Here is a 22,815-nt window from a genome sequence, read left to right on the forward strand (position 1 = left end):
ACAGATCCTGCCATCGGGTGTGTGTGTATGTGTCTAAAGCCACAGGGCTATGTGGCCCTGGCTGTCTGAAACTCTGTTTTTTAGGCTGACCTTGAACTTCCGCTTCTTCCCTTTTTTTTTTTTTTTTTTTTTGTAATTGAAAGATATATTTATGGATATATTTATTTTTACTTTGCTTTTCAGATTGTGACACATACACTTTGATACTGTGCTGTTAGCTGTAAGGATGTTAACATCTGAAAAATCTTTAATTCTCTGAGATAATTTTTCCCCCCTTGGGTTCTTGGCATATTTCCCTTCTTCATCCATGGTACTGTTTCTTGTTTTGACTTCTGCATTTTCTGAAAATAACTCAGATTTTCAAATTTCTTTTGGTACTTGTTGTTTTACTTTTTTTAAAATTTATTTATTGTTTTATGAGTCTTCCTTCTTAAAGATTAAAGGTGTGTGCCAGGACACCTGGTCACACTGCTCTGATTTAAAGGACACACTGTAAAGTATTACAAATTGTTTCATTAAAATATATAAATGTGAACATATGAAAATGTGTATGTTTTTTTAGACTGAGAACAATAAAATAGTACTTAAACTATTGAAAAATTGAACTGCAAAAAATATTTACAAGAAGGTTACTAATGACCTTTTTCTCATATTTTAACTTCCTCTGCAACGAATACAATTTGTTGCAGAGAATAACAGAATCCTTTATTATAATATTTGATATGGATAACATAGTCATGTTTTTGGGAAAAGTACTGTTAAAAAGCAGGGACTAGAGCAATGACTCGGTAGTAATGAGCACTTGTTTCTCTTTCAGAGAACCTGAATTCAGTTCCCAGCACCCGTGTCAGGAGGTGTAGCTGTTATCTCCAGCTCCAGGGATCCAATGCCCTCTCTATCCTCCATGGGCACCTGTACACATGTACACACAGATACACAAAAAGCCAACAGTGTCACCCCCACCAAGATCTGTCCCTTATAAACTGCATGCATTTCCCCAAAATATGAATGGTTTCTCTTGATTCCTTCTCAACTTTCTTCAGATGGAAGAATCATCTTAGGTGTCTATATTTGAAGAGCATTTAACAGCAAGCTGAAAAATCAATAGGCTAATTATAGGGCCCCACCCTCCCCCCTCTTTTTTCCAACAGTCTCTCACTGTATAGCCCTGGCTGTCCTAGATTTCCTAGAGATCCACCTGCTGTTTCCTGAGTGCTGGAATGAAAGGAGTACACTACCACACTTGGCCAATTACTTATAAATTTTGAGGAAATTTGAGAAGGAAATAGAGTACTTACTAAAATCATACTGAGCTCTAAGAAATCTCTTCCTGGTTGGATCTATTCAAGACTAGTTTGGGAACCATTAAGATGGCTCAGCAGGGGAGGGCACTTGCAGCCAAGTTTGATGACTCAGCTCTCTGGGACCAAGAGTGGAAGAAAGAACAGACTCCCCCAAGCTGTCCTTGAGTTCCACATATGTATCCCATGTAGGCAAACACACAAACACAAACTGTAAAAACAAACAAACAAAAAACCCTGAATGCTTACACTTTCTACTCTTAGCAATGCCCTACCATAAAACAAAGTTATCCCAGCAGAGGGGTTGGAGGCAGACACCAAGCAGTAAGTTCAATCTTCTTTACAGATTCTTGTTTCTCCACTCCAGTAAGACAACCCAAACAAACACATTTTAAAGTGCAATTTAGGAGCTGGGGGAGTCCTGGGTCACCATTCTTTTGAGGAAGGTCTGAGCTCATGTTTGTGGATTCTCAAGTCTGTTTTCTTTCATCTCCTCCACATTCCATGACTAGAGACTGGAAAATTCAGAGCTCAGAGACAGGCGCTGATGTACTTTCCTAAAATCAGGGTCTCAAACAGTTATGTTTAAATTGCTAAGAAGATAAAGATGGAAAGCATGCAGGTACAGATTCTTAGGTGCTTAAACTGAAAGCTTATATCTTAAAAAGTAAATAAATTCCCCCTGACTTTCTATTTTTAAAGTTTAGTTGATATTTTTTACAAAACGCAGAAAGCTGTTATTTCCTTTTACTCTCAACAGTGGTTATGGAAGAACAATTTGCTCATGTATCTTAACAGAAAAAATATAATCACAAACATAACAGACATAACTAACAAAGAATCACCTAGGAAGCTTCTAAAACATCAACACATACACCCTTATCCAAAGCCCTCCAGCCAAATAGTGCGCAAACAGCCTTTCAGTGAGTTCAGCTCTGAGAATCTGAAGAAACTCACCCCTACTGCTCAAAGGGCAGAGCCTAAATCACAAAAATGCTAACTATCTTTCAAAACAGCCTCTCCAAGTATCTCTGTGAGCAGAGGCATTTTTTTAACATTTTAAACTATTTTAGAAGTTGTTAAAAAAATATATTCGAAGAACACAGGATTTGTAATCGAACAAAACTACTTCTGTTTAGTCTAGATGAGCAACTGCTTTCCTTAGGTTAACAGTAATTTCAAAAGAAGACTTAGACCAACCATTACAAAATATTTTCAAGGTATCTTTGTTAAAATTTTTTAAAAGGTCAAATTCATGGCTGATACGGAGGCGATCTAAGTTTAAGTATGTAAATTACTGTTAAATTAAAAACCAATATATTCTTTTTGTGTTTTGTCTTGTATATGTGTATGCACTGTGTGCATGCCTGGTACCTGTGGAGGTCAGAAGAGGGTACAGATCTTCCATAAGGTGCTTTTCTAAGATATTTTGTCACAGCAACACTGGCGCTAAAGAGATGGTTCAGGTGTTGAGTCAGCTTCGTGCAAGTTCAGGACTACACTTCAGTTCGCAGTAGATCTGATGCCCATTTTTGGATTCCAGGGGTTCCAGGCATACATGTGCACATACATTAATGCAGGTACTCAGATACATAAAATGAAATATATCTTTTAAAAAAGTGTTTAAGAGGTGGGTGGGAGTGGCTCATGCCTTTAATCCCAGTTAGTGCTCTTAAAACTGCTGAGCCATCTCTCCAGCCCCTCAATATTTTTCTTGTTAAGTTCTCTTAGTTTAATTTCGGTAGGTTATCTGTCTGGGAGTTTATTCTTATTTTTACAACTTCTAAGTTCTCCTAATGGTTTCTTACAACCATCTGGACTTGTGTATTATTTTTTGTAACTTCTTTGTCTCTGGTTTTATAAATATAACTTGTCTATCATGACCATGATCAGTTAGGTCCATGGCTCACCAACATTGTTTATGCTTTCCAAGAGCCATCTTTTTGTTATGTCAGTATTTCATATTCTTTTGATTACTATTTCATTAATCTCTGCTTTTGTTTGTACTGTGTATTTTCATCTTCCCTGTTTAGGTTTGGGTTTTTCGTTTTTTAAGACCTTAAGGCATACCATTAGGTTATTGATCTCTCTGATTTCTGAATTTTTTTTTTTTTAAAGACAAGGTTTCTCTGTGTAACAGCCTTAGCTGTCCTGGAATTCACTTTGTAGAGCAGACTGGCCTCGAACTCACAGAGATCCACCCATCTCTGCCTCCCAGAGTGCTGGGATTACAGGCGTGCACCACTGTGTATATCTGTAATACTAGAACTTCTATGGGGAAATGGGAGTTGGGAGATAAGAAAACTGGATGACTTAAAAGCCAACCAACTAGCTCCAAGTATGTCTGAGATTCAGTGGCAGAAAAAAAGAGATGCCACTTCAACAAGGTGGAAGGTAAGAACCAACTCCCCAAATCGTCCACTGAACGCTGTACATGCTGCAAGTCATGTGCATGCACATGTACCAAGCCAGGCGCGGCGGCACAGGCCTGAGTCCCAGCGCTCAGGAGGCAGAGGCAGGCGGATCTCTGTGAGTTTGAGGCCAGCTTGGTCTACAAAGTGAATCCAGGACAGCTCAAGGCTACATAGAGAAACCCTGTCTCGAAAAACAAAACAAACAAACAAAATAATAACAATAAAATAAAAAGTTCCTGTAAAGTGAAAGAAAACTATCAACAGAGTCAAAAGACAGTCTATATGATGGTAGGGAATCTTGCCAACTATCCATTTTAAAGAGGATCAGTATGTAGGACATAAAAGATTGAACTCCTGAGAGAATACAGACTACACAGTAAACAAGCAAATAAACTGAAAATGCGCTTCTCAAATGAAGTACAGCTTGCCAGTAATTAACTGAAAAGCTACCCTCTTGAGGCTCATCAGGAAAAGACACATCAAAGCTACCACTGAAACCGTCTCATCCCACTTAGAATGGCTATCAGCACGAAAACAAAAAGCAACAAATGCTGAGGAAAATGTGGGGGAGAAAGAAACCCTTGTACATTGTTGTGGGAATGTGATGTACTCTGGCCACTATGGAACACTACAATCTCACGAACTGCTAGTGAGCTGTAGGATACTGTATCTGCTATAGAAAAGTTTGTGCATTCTGTAAAATTTCATCAGTTACTACGTCACCCTGTTCTCTATCTAGGTACTCCAAGATCTGAAACTTTCTTAAGTTCAAAGATGTTCAGAGCACCATCAAGAACAGTCAAATAAAATAAAAATTATATAAAAAAAGAACAGTCAAATAAAACTAAACAAAATGCCCACCAATTGCTGAATAAGCAAAACGTGGCATAGTCACATTCAGCCACAGGAAGGAATCAAATATTGAAAAATTCACGTACAATAAATATTAAGTTTGAAAACATTGACAAGAAAGGCTGTAATTAGATTATCATTTATATAAAACTTTCAAAATAAGCAAATCAATATGGATAGAAATATAGTACTTGTCAGAGTATAATGTTGGAGAGGGTTAATGAGGACCAAGTGGTAATATATCCAGGGTTCCTTTAAGGAATGATGGAGTGTTCTGAAATTAGTGATAATACTTAGAAAATTCCGAATATACTAAAAGAAATTACATAATCTAAAGTGGCAAATTTTATAGTACAAAAAAAATGTATCTTGATTTTTCAAAGTGGTCTCTTTTTGAAATAAAAATGCATACGCTAGGGTCAGGTGAAGGGGAGGAGATAGACTGGGAAAGGGGCGTGGGAGGATGAGGGAGGGAGGGCTACAGCTGGGATACAAAGTGAGTAAATAAAAAATTATATTAAAAGAATATAAAAAAACAAAAACCCCACACATATGAAAATCAAATAAAGTTTTTTTTCCAAAGAAATAAAAATGCTATGGCTAGGCTAGCTGAAGTCAACTGTTTTCCTTACGCATGCCTTCTCTTTGCTCTATAATCCTCCTTGTCGGAACACATATGCAGAGTATACAACTTCAAAGGAGTTCTCTATACACTGTGGTATACTATATAAGATAATCAAACACTACAGTTTATAAGCCCCACCTCCTCCCCCCAAAAAGTCCAAGAATAATTCAGTGGCTTAAATACAGTCAGCATTTGCCCAGGAGAAATGGAATGACTGATTAGGTATAGTTAGATCTCCACAATGTTTTAGGTTTACAATACTGTGAAAGCAACACATATTTAACAGAAACCATTCTATTTTTATTTTTCCTCAAACTAATATACAAGTATAATTATCTTTTGTGATGAGAGACAGTGGCAGTGAGTCACGGCTTCCATTAAGACCCAGAATTGTTTATTGTGTGACAAACAACCAAGACTCTAGCATTAACTGCAGTGCTCGGTTATGATATGCTAGAGATAGATGCATTCTGAACTTACAGCATTTACAATTTACAACAGATTTATTCAGATATACCACATCTTAAAGTCAAGGAATATTGATAGGCACATCTATGGATGAGAACTATTACCACAAATATGGTAGGATGAAAACACTATAATAACCTTTGTAGTATCAGACTCAAATTAAACTTCGGCATCTACTATATATCTATTCATAGAAATAACTGTGAGCTTAAGTTCTCAAATCTTATCACAAAGCTTACTAAACAATTTGTTAATTCCAGGACTAAGATGGAAATACCAGACAAACCTGAACATTTACTTGGGCAGAAAGTAAGTTAGCACAAAGAATGATACACTCATGTTAAATGAACATGAAAGCATTTTGAAGCAGCTACTATTTGGCCAAACTTGGGAAAATGTGAGCATCAAAATAAATGAGAGTAACAGCATACTGAGTAACACAGGAATCAATTTATTTATACATAGCTGGATAGGGAACAGTCTCAGAAAAACTTATCAAACAACTACATAAGGAAAAGTAAAAAGCAGGGTACTTAAGAGATGGAGGCAACAATATCACCAATTCAAGGGTGGCTCAGCTACATAGTAAGTTTGGATATATGAAAAAATACAAAGGGGAAAGAGAACTTAGAAATGAGGATTGGAAGTCACACTGTCATTAAGGGTACACTAATTAGGGGTACAATGAAGTTACATTGACAGCTAGTAGTACAGAATGGAACACAGGATTACTTTTTAAAATGAACGCACTTCAGGAGGTAACAATAAATCACAGAAAGGGACAGCATACGAAGTAACTGGCCTGTTTCTTCAAAAGTTTCAAAGTCATGAAAATTTTTTAAAATCACCACAGAACCACAATCTCTCAGATTAAAGCAACTAAAGAAACAAGACAACTAAGTAAAACACATTGTGAACTGCACCTTGGTGGCTACAGGGGGCATTCTAGGGACACTCTAGTCAAACTAAAATGACTTCAGTAGTATGTAGATTAGACGATGATGATTTCTAAATGATAATTTGCTGGTTTGCTGGTTGCATAAAATTGTGAACCATGCTTGTTTACAGAAAGCATACACTGAAGAGTTTAAGAGTGATGAGACATCTTAACACTCAGAAAGGTATTTGTACCATTCTTATGGCTGTTCTTTGCTTATGAGATTGTTTCAACTATAAAATTGCTACATATGTATGCAACTATAAAATGACTGAATGAAATACAAAACATAAGCCTTTAATCCTGACATGCAGGAGGCAGAGGTAGGTACATCTCTGTGAATTCAAGGCCAGCCTGGTCTACATAGAGTTCCAAGACAGACAGAGGTGAACCTTTGCCTCAAAAATAGTAAGACCAAACTAAGATTATCTGTACATATGACAGAAAAATAAAATTTTAATTGATTTTCTTATTAATTTTGGTTATTTCCATAATGAGTACAAAATACAAGCATCATACACATTTTGAACTACTTGATAATGACCAATGAATTAAACTTTGGTACATTAGTTTTAGATATATGTGCATGGCACACTTTCAAGACTAAACTATGTTAATACCTTGGATCCTTTATATTTTGTCCTCCTACTTTGGATTATGGTGTGTCAAAACAGTAAATATGACAAGGACATAAGGAAATCATGGGTTAAAATTTAAGCTTTAAAGTATTATCTAGAGTTCAGTATAATTTTTCTATTTTTTGGAAAATCTCAATATGTATACATGAAGAGTTCTGGGGTGTGCATGTGTACGTGCCAGAGAGAGAGCGAGAGAGCCTTGTATCTTGAGGGCCCCCCTCTCTCTGACACATGTGCACACACACACACACCCCAGAACTCTTCGTGTCTCTAGATAATACTTTAAAACTTAAATTTTATTTCATTTGATTTTATAGCACAGTAAGCATAGTTACTTTCAGTTACTTGCTTAGCTGACACACTCAGTTCCAGAATAAAATAAATTGATATTTGATGAATAATAAGCATGATAGATCAAGGACAGTGTTTGTTTAGAAATTAACATCATTTATCTAACAGCACATAAAACTCTAGTATTAGCATTCTTTCTGTTACATAGTGGTTCATAATACCCTAGATAGTATTTGTTAAAAACATATTTCTAAACCCCATTTTTAAAAATGCTACTTTTGTAATTCAGGTTAAGAGTGGGTATTTTTTTAAAAAGTATTTCAGGTGACTGTAAAGCAAAGAGCAGCCAACTTCTGTGATACCCAACTATAATCCTAAGGTTTAGGGAAGGTAAGATTGGCAGCTCCAGGCCAGCCCAGGCTTACAGCCAGACCTTATTTTAACCCACAACAAGCGAAATAAGATAAGGAGTGTTTCAGGCCACAAGAAATGACAAAAAATAAAGAATGCATTAAGTATATTTTAGCCTTCACTTAGTCCATGATCTGAACATTGCCATTTCTGTAGTCATAATAGAACCTCCAAAAGATACTCACTGCAACTTGGGCTGAATCCATGAACCTCAGACCAAAGTAGTCACTTTCAATCAAGTCCAGGTGATACATAATTTGATCAAACAGCTCTTGTCCTTTGGCTTTTTTCTGAAACAGCAATAAGATGAATTAGTAAGTGGCTTGACCAGCGTCACTGTCCTAATTTCTGATCTTAGGGAGAAAGTTATTTCTTTTAGTTTTCTGCTCATTTCTAAATTTGCTTTAATGCTTGTTTTCCTCCAATGGGAAGATTCCCAAATATGTCCTCATCAATTTCTTCTTGATGTTAAGTGATCCCAGTGTTATCCACTGTATTTTTATTTAATTGTACTCTCCCTACCTCCTGTTTCCACTGGGCCCTTTCAAGCAAGCTATCATTCTTATTTCACACTGTTAACCTTCCCGATTTTTTATTTCATCTGCCATTGCCTAAGTATTCTCTGTAATGTAGTAGTTTCTATTATCTTTGACTTTTGAGATACTTCTGTATTTTGTCTTTGTATTTTAGGAAGGTAAGTTACTCTTTCCAGATTAAATATAACAAGAAAAAAAATTAACTCTAAAGTCTATGACTGCTTCATGGGGGCTGGGTAGGATCCTAGAGAAGAGAGGCCCAAGAACCAAAAACCAGTTAATACTTTGAACAATTCCTAAGGACAGCAATTAATACTCACTCCCCAGAGGAGATACTGCTTTAGCTATAACTCACCCAGCTCAGTAGGGAAGGAAATCTAGCTAGGTAAGTAATAATTCCGCTAGCTAGGTAAGTAATAATTCCGCTAAGTGTCATCATCAAAAAGGGAACACAGAATACTCAACTCCTGATTACCCTCCCTACTTTTCAATACACCAGTATCCAACTTCTATTACATTAATTCTAATTCTAAGGTACACTTCTAGATTTAATTTCACATTCCATCAACATTCTATATTTGTTCCAGAAACAAACAAAAAAAAAAATCAAACATGGCCTTTTAAAGATGAAATTCACTTCCTCTTGCCTATGCAGCATTCCCAGCCTTCTGAAATATAGTAGCTGTGTTCTAGAGGAGAAAATGGGCTTCTGCAAGATGGACAGAACAAAAGTCTTTTCAAGGTATTGTATTTTACCTTCTTTACTAAGAAGTCAATCTAAGCCATCCAAAAGTGAACACATGGCATTTTCAAATTCCTTAAGTTAGTGATGCCCAAACTAAATCTCTACATCTAAAAGAGAATTTATTAAAACAATCTGGCTGCTGGAACAGCACGGACATTCTAAAAACTTTCATTCATAAGAATAATCAGATTCTTAGCCAAGAACACTAGTTTAAACAGAACAAATGTGCCACAAAGTATTATTTTTGCAATAAAGGAAATGACTACAGTTTGTTAGTTCTGCCTGAAAGTACCAACAAGCTGGCTTTATGTTTCAACTTGAGCCTCAAAGAATAAATGCAGCCCTGCTAGCCTAGGTGAAAACAAATGAAGATAGGAGGAAGGTCATAATAGTCTTTGGTGGTATGGAGGAAAGAAACAGTCTGGAGACAAGCAAGAGTCAGAAGATGGAGTGACAAAGCTGCCCATGGAATGTAACTTATTAAATAGAATTATCAGCATTCTTCAAAATACCTTACTAGTCATTATTTACAGGTTAGAGTACAAACTGGAATTTGAAAAAATCTTTCATGGGCTGGTGAGATGGCCTAGCGGGTAAGAGCCCTGCTGTTCTTGCAGAGGTCATGGACTTGGTTTCCAGCGCCCATATCAGGCCACTCACAGGGCAAATTCCAGCTCCAGGGATCTAATGCCCTCTTCTGGCCCCAATGTGAACCCGATACACATATGCACAAACAGGTACACACAGACACACACATAAATAAAAATAATTCCTATATAAAAAAATCTTTCCTAAGTACACCTCGCTCACTCTTAAAACTGTTTCTTTGTCAGGAAGTGTTGTCTGTAATTTGACCAGTATGCTGTAACACTGAGACATCAGAGCATGCCTTTCTTTCTCCTTACAATGTCTTATTTGCACCTCATCAATTCTTGGTTCTGGCTACTCAGAAATGAATACATTCATGCTGGCTGTTGGTTTCTGTCAACCTGACACAAACCTAGACATACCTGGGAAGAGGAATCTTGATTGAGAAAATGTTCCCTATAGGCAAGTCTGCAGGACTTTCTTTTAAATCTCTTAATTCCATTTTATTTATTTTTTAAACTTTCATACAATGTATTTTGATGGCTGGGTAGTGATGGCGCAAGCCTTTGATCCCAGCACTGGTGGGAGGATTGGGGGAAGAGTGGAGATAGACTGATCTCTGTGAGTTAGAGATAGGCTAACACTAAAGAGTAAGCTCCAGGACAACCGGGGTTGTACAGAGAAACCATGTTGCAAAAAACAAAACCAACAACCAAAATATTCCCTCCTCACCCAGCTCTCTCTGAGTCAACAAACAAACAAGGAGAAAAAAAAAAGGCAAAATGAAACAAAACCCTGTGGAGTTTGGTGTTGGCTCCCTATGTCTGGACGCAGGATATGCTCTGGAGTGTGGTGGATATGCCCAATGACATTCCATCGGAAAACCTTATTTTCTCTTTGTCAGCTGTCTCCAGTTTCAAATAGCTTTTTGATTAGGGGTGTGCCCTCATGTCCACCGGCCCCTCCCAGTGCTGGGAGCCTGACTGGCTTGAACCAGTGCAGGTCTTATGCATGCTGCCACAGTCTCTGAGTTCATATATGCATCCCTATCAGTCCTGTTGTGTCTGGAATATACTGTTTACTTGGGAGTCATCCACTACCCCTCTTTCCACCGCCTCCTCTTTCCTGCATAGATCCCTGAGCCTTGGGGGGAAGGGGTCTGGTGAAGGCATCCCATGTAGGACTGAGGGCTGCAAAGTTTCACTCTCTGTACACTGTCCAGTTGTGATTCTCTGTATTAATTTCTATCTACTGCAAAAAAGAAGCTTCTCTGATGAGGACTGAACAAGGCACTGATCCTCCAGATTAATGTTAATATGGGAGGGCCCAGTTAATACTGGGGGCAGATGTGTTGTATTTGTGTAAGAAAGGAAGCTGAGAAAGCCGGGAAGAGCAAGTTAGTAAGCAGGCCTCTGCTTCAGTTTCTGCCTCCAGGTTCCGGCCTTGAATTTCCCTGATGAAGGACTCTAAGGTGTATGGCAAATAATCCCTTTCCTCTCCAAGCTGCTTTTGGTCATGCTGTTTTAATCAGAGCAATAGGAAACCTAAGCTAGCACCAAGTAGAAAGGGCAGGAAGCACAGGCCCACGCAGTTCTAGCCAGGGCAAATCCCATGTGAGCTGCCAGTAGCCTTAACCTACTACTTAGTTTCTTTCCCCCAACAAATGAGCCCAGATCACTCTCTCAGTGGGACCAGTCCTCCCTTCACATTCTACTCCAGAAGATTAAGACCACCAGGGCATTATCTTTTATAAGCCCTCTTTTTCCTCAGAACGCATCTCTCCCAGAATGTTCTTCCTCTGCCTATGTATGTAGAGCCAATCCCCAAAGAACATTTTTCCTACCCCTTGAAACAAACTCAAGAGTTTCCCTACACAGCCATTTTCTAGCTGTTGTGGTATTTCTTCTCTTCTAAACTTCATGGTAACTTATTGCTCAGACAACTAGTATGCTAAAAGCAGCTACTATGTTCAAGGGACTACAGAAAATTCAGAAAAACATAACTACTGCTGAAAATTACTTTTACTTTCTAAAACCTGGCTACCAAACATACTTGCCTAGCACAATGCCTTCCTCCATATCCACTATTTACCCTCTCTGTGACAGCTAAGTCTTCTTTCATAATGTTCCACACCATGATATGGCCCAGTCTAAGCCTATATGCTCATTACTCATCCTTGTTCCTTCCCCTCACCACATTCGGGTGCTAGCCATTTCTTCTCTGCACACTCACGTGCCCTTGCACCTGCATTGCTTTAGGTTTCCAGTATTTCCCCCTTCTCCAAATCAAGTCTACCATCTATAACTACAAGTAAGTGTCATTTTAAACATATTTCCTGGCTACAAAAACAAGACAAAAGCAACAACAAACCCCCAAAAGTGACATATACACACAAAAAAATGTTCTGTTCATTTTTTAAGGGGTGGAAATTAAAAAAAAAAAAAAACCAACAGAAAAGCTTAGTTGAAATGTAACTCATACCCCATTCACCCATTAGAAGGCTGGATGCAGGAGCACAGAGGCAGACAGTGTCTGTTCAAGGCTAGGTTTCAAGCCAGCTAGCATTACAGTGAGAGACTGCCTCAAAATCAACACAAAAATGTAATTCAAGGGGTTCTAGCACACAACAGGTATAGATAATCATTAGTTGATTGCAGAATATTTTCATTACCTCTAAAAGAAATTCTGTATCCTTTAGCTATTACTTTTTACCACTTCTCTGAAGGTTCCCAGGCATCTGCCCTAAGCAATCACTAATCTATTTTTCATTTCTACAGCTCTTCTTGTTCTAGGCTCTCACAAAACAAAATGTGTGGTTCTTTGTGACTGGTTTCTTTTTTCTTATTTATTACTTTTTAAATGTGCATTGGTGTTCTGCCTGCATGTATGTCTGCGTGAGGGTGTGAGATCCCCTAGATATGAAGTTAAGACAGTTATGAGCCACCATGTGAGTGCTGGGAATTGAACCAGGCAGGGTTCTCTGGAAGAACAGTCAGTGCTCTTAACCACTGAGCCATCTCTCCAGCCCAGTGACTGGTTTCTTTCACTAGCATATTTAACATCATCTATGTTACAGGTATCAGTGTTTAATTTCTTTCATGGGTAGTAACTTGACTTTCCCTATACATCCTGATGTCCTCAGTCATTCCCACCTTCCTGCTATTAGAAACAATGCTGCTGTGAACATTTTATGCAAGCATATTTTTGTTTTTCTTGGATAAATCTTGAAAAGTGGAAACACTTAGTCACAAGCTAACAGTGTTCTATCCTTTCAATAACTAAGATTGTTTTCCAAAGTAGCTGTTTTACATTCCAATCTCAGTGTTAATATGATCCTGATTTCTCTACATTCTCTCCAATACTTGCTATTATCTGACTTTTCAGCCTTCTCACATGAGTGTGAAGGAATACTTTTTTGTGGTTTGTGTGTGTGTGTGTGTGTGTGTGCGCACGCGCTGGATTTTAAAGCCAGGGCCTCACACATGCAGGCACACTTGACCACTAAACTATGACCAACCTGACTCTGAATTCTCATGTATTTGTCCTCATCTATTTTGTATGTCCTAACAATTTGTACTTAGATCTTTTGCTTATTTTTAAATCAAGCTGTCTTTTTATGGTTTGCAACAGTTCTTTATATATTCTAGATACAATCCTTCATTAGATATAGAATTTTGAAGTATTTTTTGTTATGATATTGTACAGTCTTTTACCTTTCTAAGTGGTTCCCTTTGAAGGGCACACACTTTTAATTCTGATTAGTTTACCTGATTTTTCTTTTTTGTTGTTGTTTTCTTTTTTGTTGATGTCATTATCTAAGAAAATATTCCTACATTTTCTTCTAAAGATTTTATAGTTTTAGTTCTTATGTTTATATCTTTGATTTATATTATTTATTTATTTATTTTATTTATATTTAATCTTTATATGCAGAATGAGGAAAGGTCTCAAGTTTATTCTTTTTTTTTTTTTTTTAAGATTTCTTTATTTTATGTACATGAGTGCTCCAGAAAATAGCATCAGATCATATTATAGATGGTTGTGAGCCACCATGTGGTTGCTGGAAATTGAACTCAGGACCTTTAGTAGAGCAGCCAGTGCTCTTAACCTCTGAGCCATTTCTCTACTCCCCTCCCAATTTATTCTTCTGCATGTAGGTATGTGTTAGAGGAAAAAAAAAAACAAAAAAACCCTATTCTCTGTTGAACAGTCTTGGTATCCTTAGCAAGAGTCAACTGGATCACAAATGTAGGCAAAACACCCAAACATACAAAAATAAATAAATCTAAAAAAAAAAACATTTTTAAAGGCCACAGTTTTTGTTCCAAAAAGTTAATCTAAAATTGTGCTGTGTTATTGCACTGTTTCCTAACATATGTAGAACCTGATCAAAGCAGCACCATTTTGAACAGTCACTAAACACTTGTTGCTATTCTTGTTTCAGCGCCTGAGACCTTTCTCCTCCATATCACACTGCCCTTTAAATGCGCTTCTCTACAAACTCAGTATCAGCCTACCCATCAACAGCCTAAGATGTCATACTTCAAACATTAGGTAATAAAATTTTCCAGGCTCTCCCATGGCAATCTCATGCTTTTCACTACATATCTAATAATATTTTAATTGGACTAATACACAAAACTCTTCAAGATTCTTATCAAATAAAAATAAAAATGAAAATTATCCTTACTAAGGATCTCATGTTGGAACAGCTACAAGCCCTCAACAAGCCCTTACAGAAAATCTAGATGCCTTAAAGTTTACAAAATCAAAAACTCTAAAAATGTGCAGTCCAATGTGCATGCTGACAACAAGCACATACAATGAGGACTTGCAAACACTTCTAGAGAGTTGGGTGTGGTGTACACAGCTGTTATCCAGTACTCAGGAGGCTGAGGCAGAAATTTCATGAAAGCCTGGAATGCATACCTCAAAATAGATAAATACACAGATAGATAAAACAAAAGCTGAGCATGGTGGTGCAAGCCTGTAATCCCAGCACTCAAGGAGCAGAGGCAGGTGGACTGCTGTGAGTTTGAGGCCAGCCTGGCCTACAAAGTGAGTCCAGGACAGCCAAGGCTACACAAAGAAACCTTGTCTTGAAAAACCAAAAAAATAAACAAATAATAATAATAAAACAAAGCTGGGAGGTGGTGATGAATGCCTTTAATCTCAGCATTTGGGAGGCAGAGGCTGGCAAATCTTTATGAGGCCAGCCTGGTCTACAATGTGAGTTCCAGGACAGCCAAAGATAGAGAAACTCTGTCTTGAAAAAAACCAACCAACCAACCAACCAACCAACAAACAAACAAAAAAACCCAACAACAATAAATACCAAGAAAACTTGAGCCTGAACAAACCATGCAATTCTTCAGAGTAAACTTATATATTTGAGGCCTTTCAGAGTTTATTCAACTATATATCACATATAGCTATCAATCTGCCATACTTTTCAAAATGAATTTTAGTAAAATGTCTATAGGAGTCTTAGTATCTGCTTTGATACACTGCTAGGCAGAGTCTTTCAGAGGCCCTCTATGGTAGACTCCTGTCCTGTTTCTTGTTTTCTTCTACTTCCAATGTCCATCCCATTTGTCTTTCTAACTGAGGGTTGATCATCTTACCCCGGGACCTCCTTCTTGTTTAGCTTCTTTAGGTGTACAGATTTTAGTATGTTTATCCTACTTATAAGTGAGTATATACCATGTGTGTCTTTCTGCTCCTGGGATACCTCACTCAGGATGTTCTGTTCTAGATCCCACCATTTGCCTGCAAATTTCATGATTTCCTTGTTTTTAATTGCTGAGTAGTATTCCATTGTATAAATGTTTCTGTATCCATTCCTCCGTTGAGGGACATCTTAGGCAGAGTGCAGGGAATCACATGAAAGAAGGCGGAGTTAGTAAGACCTGGAGAGGACAGAAAGTGCCACAGGACCAAATATATCTGGGCACAAGGGTCTTTTCTGAGACTGATTCTCCAACCAAGGACCATACATGGATATAACCTAGAACCTCTGCTCTGATGTAGCCCATGGCAGCTCAGCATCCAAGTGGATTCCCTAGTAAGGGGAACAGAGACTGTCTCTGACATGAACTCAGTGGTGGGCTCTTTGAGCTTCCCCAAACCCCTGAGGGATGAGCAGCCTTGCTAGGCCACAGAGGAGGACACTGCAGCCAGTTCTGATGAGATCTGATAAACTAGGGTTAGATGGAAGGGGAGGAGGACCTCCCCTATCAGTGGACTTAGAGAGGGGCAGGGAGGAGATGAGGGAGGGAGGATGGGACTGGGAGGGAATGAAGGAAGGAGCTATAGATGGGATACAAAGTAAATAAACTATAATTAATATAAAAAATAAAAAAAAATGTCTATAGAAACAGCAGCTATCAAGAAATATCCAATGAAACTTATGTTAAAAATCACATAATTTAGAGTTTCGTGAAGTTTCTAAAAAAGAACAAAGATGTAAGAGCTTTGGTATCTACAAAACGTTCTGAAACTCAAACCTGGCATGGCAGCACGCGCGCACTCACACACACACACACACACACATACACACACTCTGCAGTCAAAGCAGGATGGCTACAAATACAAGGCCAACCTGAGCTTCAGTGTGATCCTGTCTACAAACACACTGGTGTCTACATGCAAAGACACAAACAGAGTTAATTCACACTAATAACTGCCCTATCATTCAATGTGTCCTGCAGCTGCCATCAATTCCAGGTCTGCTCAGCCTACAGGTACTCGTCCATGCTCATAAATACGCTAGTGCGTGATCCATACTCACCCACCTCACTGAGCCCAGGAAGTACAGACTGGCAGCTGAGGAAGGCGTACTTACCGGCAAATCCACACTAACGTCTGTGCCATCCAGAAGGGACACCCTGCATGTGATAACGGACTTGGCATCCCCAGCTGCAGGAATGTGTGTGGCAGCACGCTGTGCCTCTCGGAGTCGCTCCTTCTCAGCATGTTTGCGCATAGACCGGCGGCCAAGCGTTCTCCGCAGGAAACTCAGCATTTCTGCCTTTACAAAACCAGTGGTGAAAATGACAGCAAGGAAAAGAAACTCCCAACAACTTGTAGTCAAATTAATGGTAGTATTTAGTAAAGGCTTATAGATGTTAATTTGAAAAAGTTGAAATACTGCTTTTTAAACATAATTCAAAATGGTGCATATACGTTCAATTTTCATTTCAAAAACCATCTTTAAAGCTAGATTTTTAACATAAAAATTTAAAACACATTAAAATAGAGCACTGCTTGCAACCTGTTAAACTTACTGTCTTATTTTATAAGGAGCTGATCTGACAGGAGAAAGCAACAATTCATGCCGTTCCCCAAGTGTTCTGAATCAGTAAGTGGTACCTAAGGAAGCTGATAGCCTTACAGATATTACGTAACAGTGCCAGACACCACTGAGGTCGACTCTGAGCTTTGTTTTTTTTCCTAAACTGAGCATTCAAAATAAAAATAACTACTATTTCAGCAAAGTACAAATACAATTGAACTGTTTTACTGCTTAATGTTCTACCAAGAACATTAAAGTTAAAATAGCTACTAGTTATTTAAAATATTGTACATTATGATTAAAAACACTAAATACAAGAATGGAAACAATGCAAAAGCTACACCAGGTTCCTTCATAAATCTTAGTTTTACAACTAAGAGACTCCAAGAAAAGTAAACATCAACTAGGTACACATAAAGACAATTATTAATTCCAGGGGAAAAAAAGTGTAGAAAATGAAGAACAGCCACAGCATACACGGGCTCCGCAGCAAATAGCTCAAGTTGTCCTCATACTCCAGCACAGCTCTACAGTACCTACGCCAGAGACAGGACAAGTGCGGAAGAGAGCGGTTCTCAATCACCACACAGCAGTTCATCAAATAGCTTAGAGTGAAAAGCAGCATTAGGAACACAGGAAGGCACTGCCTGGGAGAGGAGGCAGCAGAATTCCAGCAGAGAGATAAACAGCCAAATAGAAGAAAATGGGTGACATGGAAAAGGACATCCCAAGTGAGAATAGTAAGGATGCCTCATAAAAAATTCTAGCACTTAGAAGGCCAAAACAGGAGAGTTCTGAGTTCTAGACTAACCTGGTCTATAAATGTGCCAGTTGCATGCTAGGGTGAGCTACATATGGAAGTCCTGTCTCAAAACCAAATAACAACAAAAACACAAAAAAGATAAGATGGTTTAAAGTGAGTAAAGGTCCTTGATGTAAAGCCTAACTTGATCCCAGAACCCACATAAAGGCAGAAGGAGAGAACTCTGCAATTGGCATGCAAGCGTACCCACCCCGCACCATGACTGAAACAGAGTCCAATAGCAGCCAAGAAAATCTAACCTAAAAAACAAGATAAAAGCCAGGCATGGCAACACACCCAGTAATCCCAGCACTGGGGAAATGGAAGCAGAACATCAAGATCATTCCTGGCCACATAGCAAGTTGTAGGCCAAGCCAGGTAACATGAGACACTGTCGCAAACAAACAAATAAACCTCCAAAAAAGCAAAAACAAAAAGATAGATATGTGAGATGCACCTAATAGTTTCAAAGATTTACATCAGACCTCTAGCACTGCACAAAGTCCAGAAAAGTGGCTCCTCCCTGTTTGCCTGTCCGGTAGTGCATGAAAGGCTGAACCGTGGTGAGAGAACCAGCTCCTATGGGTTGTCTCTGACATCCACATGCTCGCTCACACCTACCTACTCACATAAATCAGCTGTATGTGTGCACACACACAGTTCCAGGTCAGCCATGCTGCATAGTGATACCTTGTCTTAAACAAACCAAACCTGTCTTAGAGTGAAAATCAAATAAAATTTAAGTGAAAAAAAAATCAAATAGAAAATTGAAAATATTCCACTTTGAAATATAATCCATATACATATACGCGTACATAGAAACTACAAAGTGCAGATGGTTTAAGGGAGGTTCTCTCTGTAGAGAGTTAATCCAGAGGTCATAAGAATATGTGTTGTTTAAGTTTTTAAATACTAAAAAAAATTAAAAAATAAGGATCAGACAAAGAAATTTAAAAAGTGTGCCCTACCTCTGTTCCCTCATCCCACCTGCCCTCAATCCCACTCTGGGTGCTGCAGCTAGGGATCAGTGGATTACTGGCCTCCACAAATCTGATTCCTTTCTAAATCTTTAACTGCCGTGGCTCCTCCTCCTGGGCCTCTCTGTCTAGCAGCCTGCTCTCTCTGCTCCAGTGCTTTGCTCCACTTAAGTGTCTTTCTGGTTCCAGAACTTTCTTCATTAGTGGCTCTATCTCCCATTCTTCTTGTCAGATAGTTAGCTCTATATTTACACATAAAATGTTACTTCTTCAGAAAAGCACCCTCAGATCCTGAGGCTGGATTAGATGTCCCTGTCAGTGCACAGGCTTTTCTTTATGACATGGAAAGAAACTGTAATTAAATATTTAATTGACTTTTTTTTTTTTTTTTTTTTTTATGGCTAGCCTCCCTCCCATCCCAACCCCAAGGACAAGGACCGAGCCTGACTTGCTTACTGTGATGAATGATCAAACTGCTACTATGGCAGGGTTGCCGCAAACCACACTACATATTAGACAATCAATAAAAAACTAACCCGATAAAGTAAAACGTTACATTAAAAACTGGCACTAAAGAAGCAAATACTAAAAGAGACTTGAAAAATAACCCCAGCCCCTGGAAGGCAGAAGCAGAATTCTAGGTTCCAAGCCTAGAATCCAAGCCTATATATTGTATAGCAAATTCCCAAGCTAGCTTGGACTGCATAGGGAAAGACTGTCTCTAAAAACAACTGAAAATATGAGTGTTGGGAGTTACAGTTTTCAAATAAATAAACTTTCTGAGTTTTCAACAAGGTTCCTCTTCAATCACAGAAATGCAAACTGAAGTAATCTATTTCCTACTTAACCGATAGATGCTTTAACCCCCACCCCAAGTTCATGCATTACTGAAACCAACTGCACCTCCTCCCGGTTTGGTTCTTGTTGCAGTGCTGGAAATTGAACCCGGGGCAAGGGCATCAAATACGACGTACGGACTTTTCAACTAAGGCACTGATTTTTTAAAACAGAAATACTGAAAACTATAGAAAATTTCCTAAAGTTATCAGTATCTTTTTCATTCATCCCAGTTACTCCCGCAAAAGAAAATATAACTTTTTACGCACATCGCTTCCCAAACACAGTGTGCTACCAAAACAAAACAAAAGAAAACCCCCTGTTTGAGGATTCAGCTCAGCCTAGGGCGTTCCAGAACTCGGGTTAGGTTCTCAGTATCGAAAGGAAGAAAAAAAAGAACGAAGTGGGAGTGGATTTGGGGAGAAAAAAAAAAAAAAAAAAAAAAAAAGAAAAAGAAAAAGAACGATCCTGAAGCGTTCAGCAAGACACATACAAATAACCCACGGCGGTGCGTGGTGCTCAGCGTAAATTTAAGCTCAGCTGGGGTCAGCGCAGTTGTGAGTTACATTAATAACGTATCGGTGGGCTTGCCTCTAATTATTGAGAAAAACAAAAACAAACACTACTAGTAACTTTACACTACTGCCAAACAACTTCGGACCCGGGAGACTACAGTCGCCACAGAGAGCGACACAATTACCTCCTACCCACCCGAGGGCCCAGCATCACGGCCGCGCGCCACGCGCGGGGGCGGGGAGCGCCCGGGGACGCACCTGCCTCACCCGACCCCAAGCTTCCCAGAGCCGCGCGCGGGCTCGTCCCGGCGGGTGTGCGCCCGCGAGCCCACCAGGTGACCCTGGGGACCTCCCCGAACCTCGCGGCTCCACGGAGGTCGGCGGCGACGGGCTTCTCCACGCCGCGCGGGACCCCGGCGACGCGCCCGGCCCTCGGCGGCCGCCGCGCGGTATCGACCGAAACTCAGCGGGCCGCCCGATTGGCCGCCGCCGCCACTCCCCTCCCAGCCCGCGGCGTCGCCTCGGGAGCCGGGCCGCCCACCCGGCGCGGCCGAGCGTCCCCGCCCGCCGAGCGGAGCCACTGGACACCCGCGGCCACACTCTTACCTGGACCGGGGGGCGGTGAGGACCGTGCGACAACGGAGACCGCGACGACTGGCGCGCGCGGCTCTTGGGGAAAGACGCCGAGGCGGCCCGACGCGAGGACAGGTCTCCGGAGACGCCGAGAAATGGCGGCGCGAGGCGCGAGCCCACCCTGCACTAATCTCCCGAGGACCCCGGCCGCCCGCGGGCACGCCCCTTAAAGCCCCGGCCAAGCTCCGCCCCGAGGGGTGGGGTGCTCTGCTCTTAAAGGGGCAATGGCGCCGCCCCGGAAATCGGCCTCCTGAGGCTGAGTTTAGGCTGGCAACGCCAGGTGGGACCGACAGGAATAAGAAACTGGTGTCTAAAACCTGGAGTTGGTGGCACGCCAGCACTGGGGAGGCAGAGGCAGATGAATCTTTGGGAGATCGAGGCCAGCTTGGTCTACAGGGCGAGTTCCTAGACAGGCAGAGCTAAAAACCTGTCTGGGGTATGGGGAGACACAAAACAAACACAAAACCTGTAATCTAAGAGGGTACCTGCTGCGCTTGTCTAAAATTTAGTTCTATCCCAAAGGCAGGTGCATGGAAACGTGACTGCCATCCTGATTCATTTGTTCATTAATTAAATAAGACAACAAAGGGCAGCTGGCACGCTGGGGCACATGTTTAATCCCTGCAATTTGGGAGGCAGAAGCAGGAGGATCTCTGGTGAGTTCGAGGCCAGCCCTGGTCTTAGTGAGTTCCAGACCAGCCAGGACTGTTAAGATCCTGTCTTTAAAAAACAAACAAAAAATACATTTACTTTTTTCGACTTGGGGGGGGGGGTAGGTAAGGAAGGGTGCATGTATGCCACAGTACTTGTCTAAGAACTTGCAAAAGTTGGTTCTCTCCTATCTGTGAGTGTGGGGAACTAAACTCAGGTCATCACACTTGGCAGCAAGCACTTTTACCCACCGAGCATCTCGATGACTCTTGTATGTTTTGAATTTTCACTTTCTTGATTATATAATTTAAATCAAATGTTGGGTTTCGATACAGTTCAGTGGTGGGTTGTTAGACTAGCACATTCAAGGCCCTGGATCCAACCCTGGCGCAGGAAAAATAGATAACCCAGATGTTTCTATTTTTAATGTAGTCTGGTATATCTATTTTTCTCTTACACAACTGTTCATTAATTGATTTGATATTTATTTTCTTGCTCCCTACCCCCAAATCTTCGAGATTAAAATTGATTTAAGCCTTTACTGTTAAAATTAACTTTTAGTCTATAACGGAGAAAGAGTAAACAAATATGTGTCAAGTAGTGATTAGTATACTGGAGGAAACAAAGCAAAGAAAGGGAAATAGCAGACCTGTGATTTGGGTACTGTGGTTAGGAAGGTCCTTAGTGGCAAGGCAACATTCCATTCATTCATTCTTCAGAGAATTTATCAAAATGCCTCCTGGGCTGGAGGCCCTGGAGATAGGAAAGATAAGGAAGAAAGACAAAAGTCCCTCAAGGCAACCACTGTGTCAAAAGCCTCTGGAGTGCCTGAGTTCAGGGCCAGCTTAGACTACACGGTGAAGCTGTCATAACAGCAGGGAGTGGGGAAATGGAATGAAGGGTTGCAATTTAAGCAAGGAGGAAGGCCTCTTAAGACTATTCACCTAAAGTAGGTGAGGAAATAGGCCAGTAGATAGCCCTGAAGAACAGAAGAAACAGCAAGGGCAGAGGACTGTGGACCTGTTCAAGGACTATAGTGAAACTGAAGCCTCAAGATAGGAGGTGTCATGGAAAACAGAATGGGTATGGAACCTGGGCCTCACGTTTTTTTGCCAGGAAATTACTGTGTATAGTGGGAGGGCCCAGCTCACTGAAACGAGAAGGCAGTCTCTGGGAATTTGGCACCGTCCACGCCTACACCAACCCAACCCAGTTGTGGTCAGGCCTGGCAGAACAGCTCTTTCTGCTCCAGTGGTGTTGCCAGAATATTGTCAATCACCTGTGTGGCACCTCAGCGCAG

General features: G+C 40.2%; 1 protein-coding gene across 6 annotated transcripts in view; it reads right to left on the reverse strand.

Annotated features, from left to right (window-relative positions):
• Positions 1-21,014, reverse strand: part of Epb41l5 (erythrocyte membrane protein band 4.1 like 5) — a 92,141-nt gene extending 71,127 nt beyond the window's left edge. Inside the window, exons 1-3 of one of the 6 annotated variants that reach the window (XM_055601637.1) lie at positions 20,838-21,014; positions 16,651-16,832; positions 8,123-8,227 (exon numbers count right to left, since the gene is read on the reverse strand). In XM_055601637.1, coding sequence (XP_055457612.1) covers positions 8,123-8,227; positions 16,651-16,830 — 285 coding nt within the window. In that variant the 5' untranslated portion in view covers positions 16,831-16,832; positions 20,838-21,014. Of the gene's footprint in view, positions 1-8,122; positions 8,228-16,650; positions 16,837-20,489; positions 20,687-20,837 lie in introns of those variants that run through there. The other 5 variants (XM_055601621.1, XM_055601613.1, XM_055601604.1 and 2 more) reach the window with 5 other exon arrangements.
• Between the last annotated feature and the right edge of the window lie 1,801 nt (positions 21,015-22,815).

This window comes from Psammomys obesus, unplaced genomic scaffold (assembly GCF_907164565.1).
Source record: "Psammomys obesus unplaced genomic scaffold, mPsaObe1.curated_primary_1811, whole genome shotgun sequence".
Classification (NCBI taxonomy): domain Eukaryota; kingdom Metazoa; phylum Chordata; class Mammalia; order Rodentia; family Muridae; genus Psammomys; species Psammomys obesus.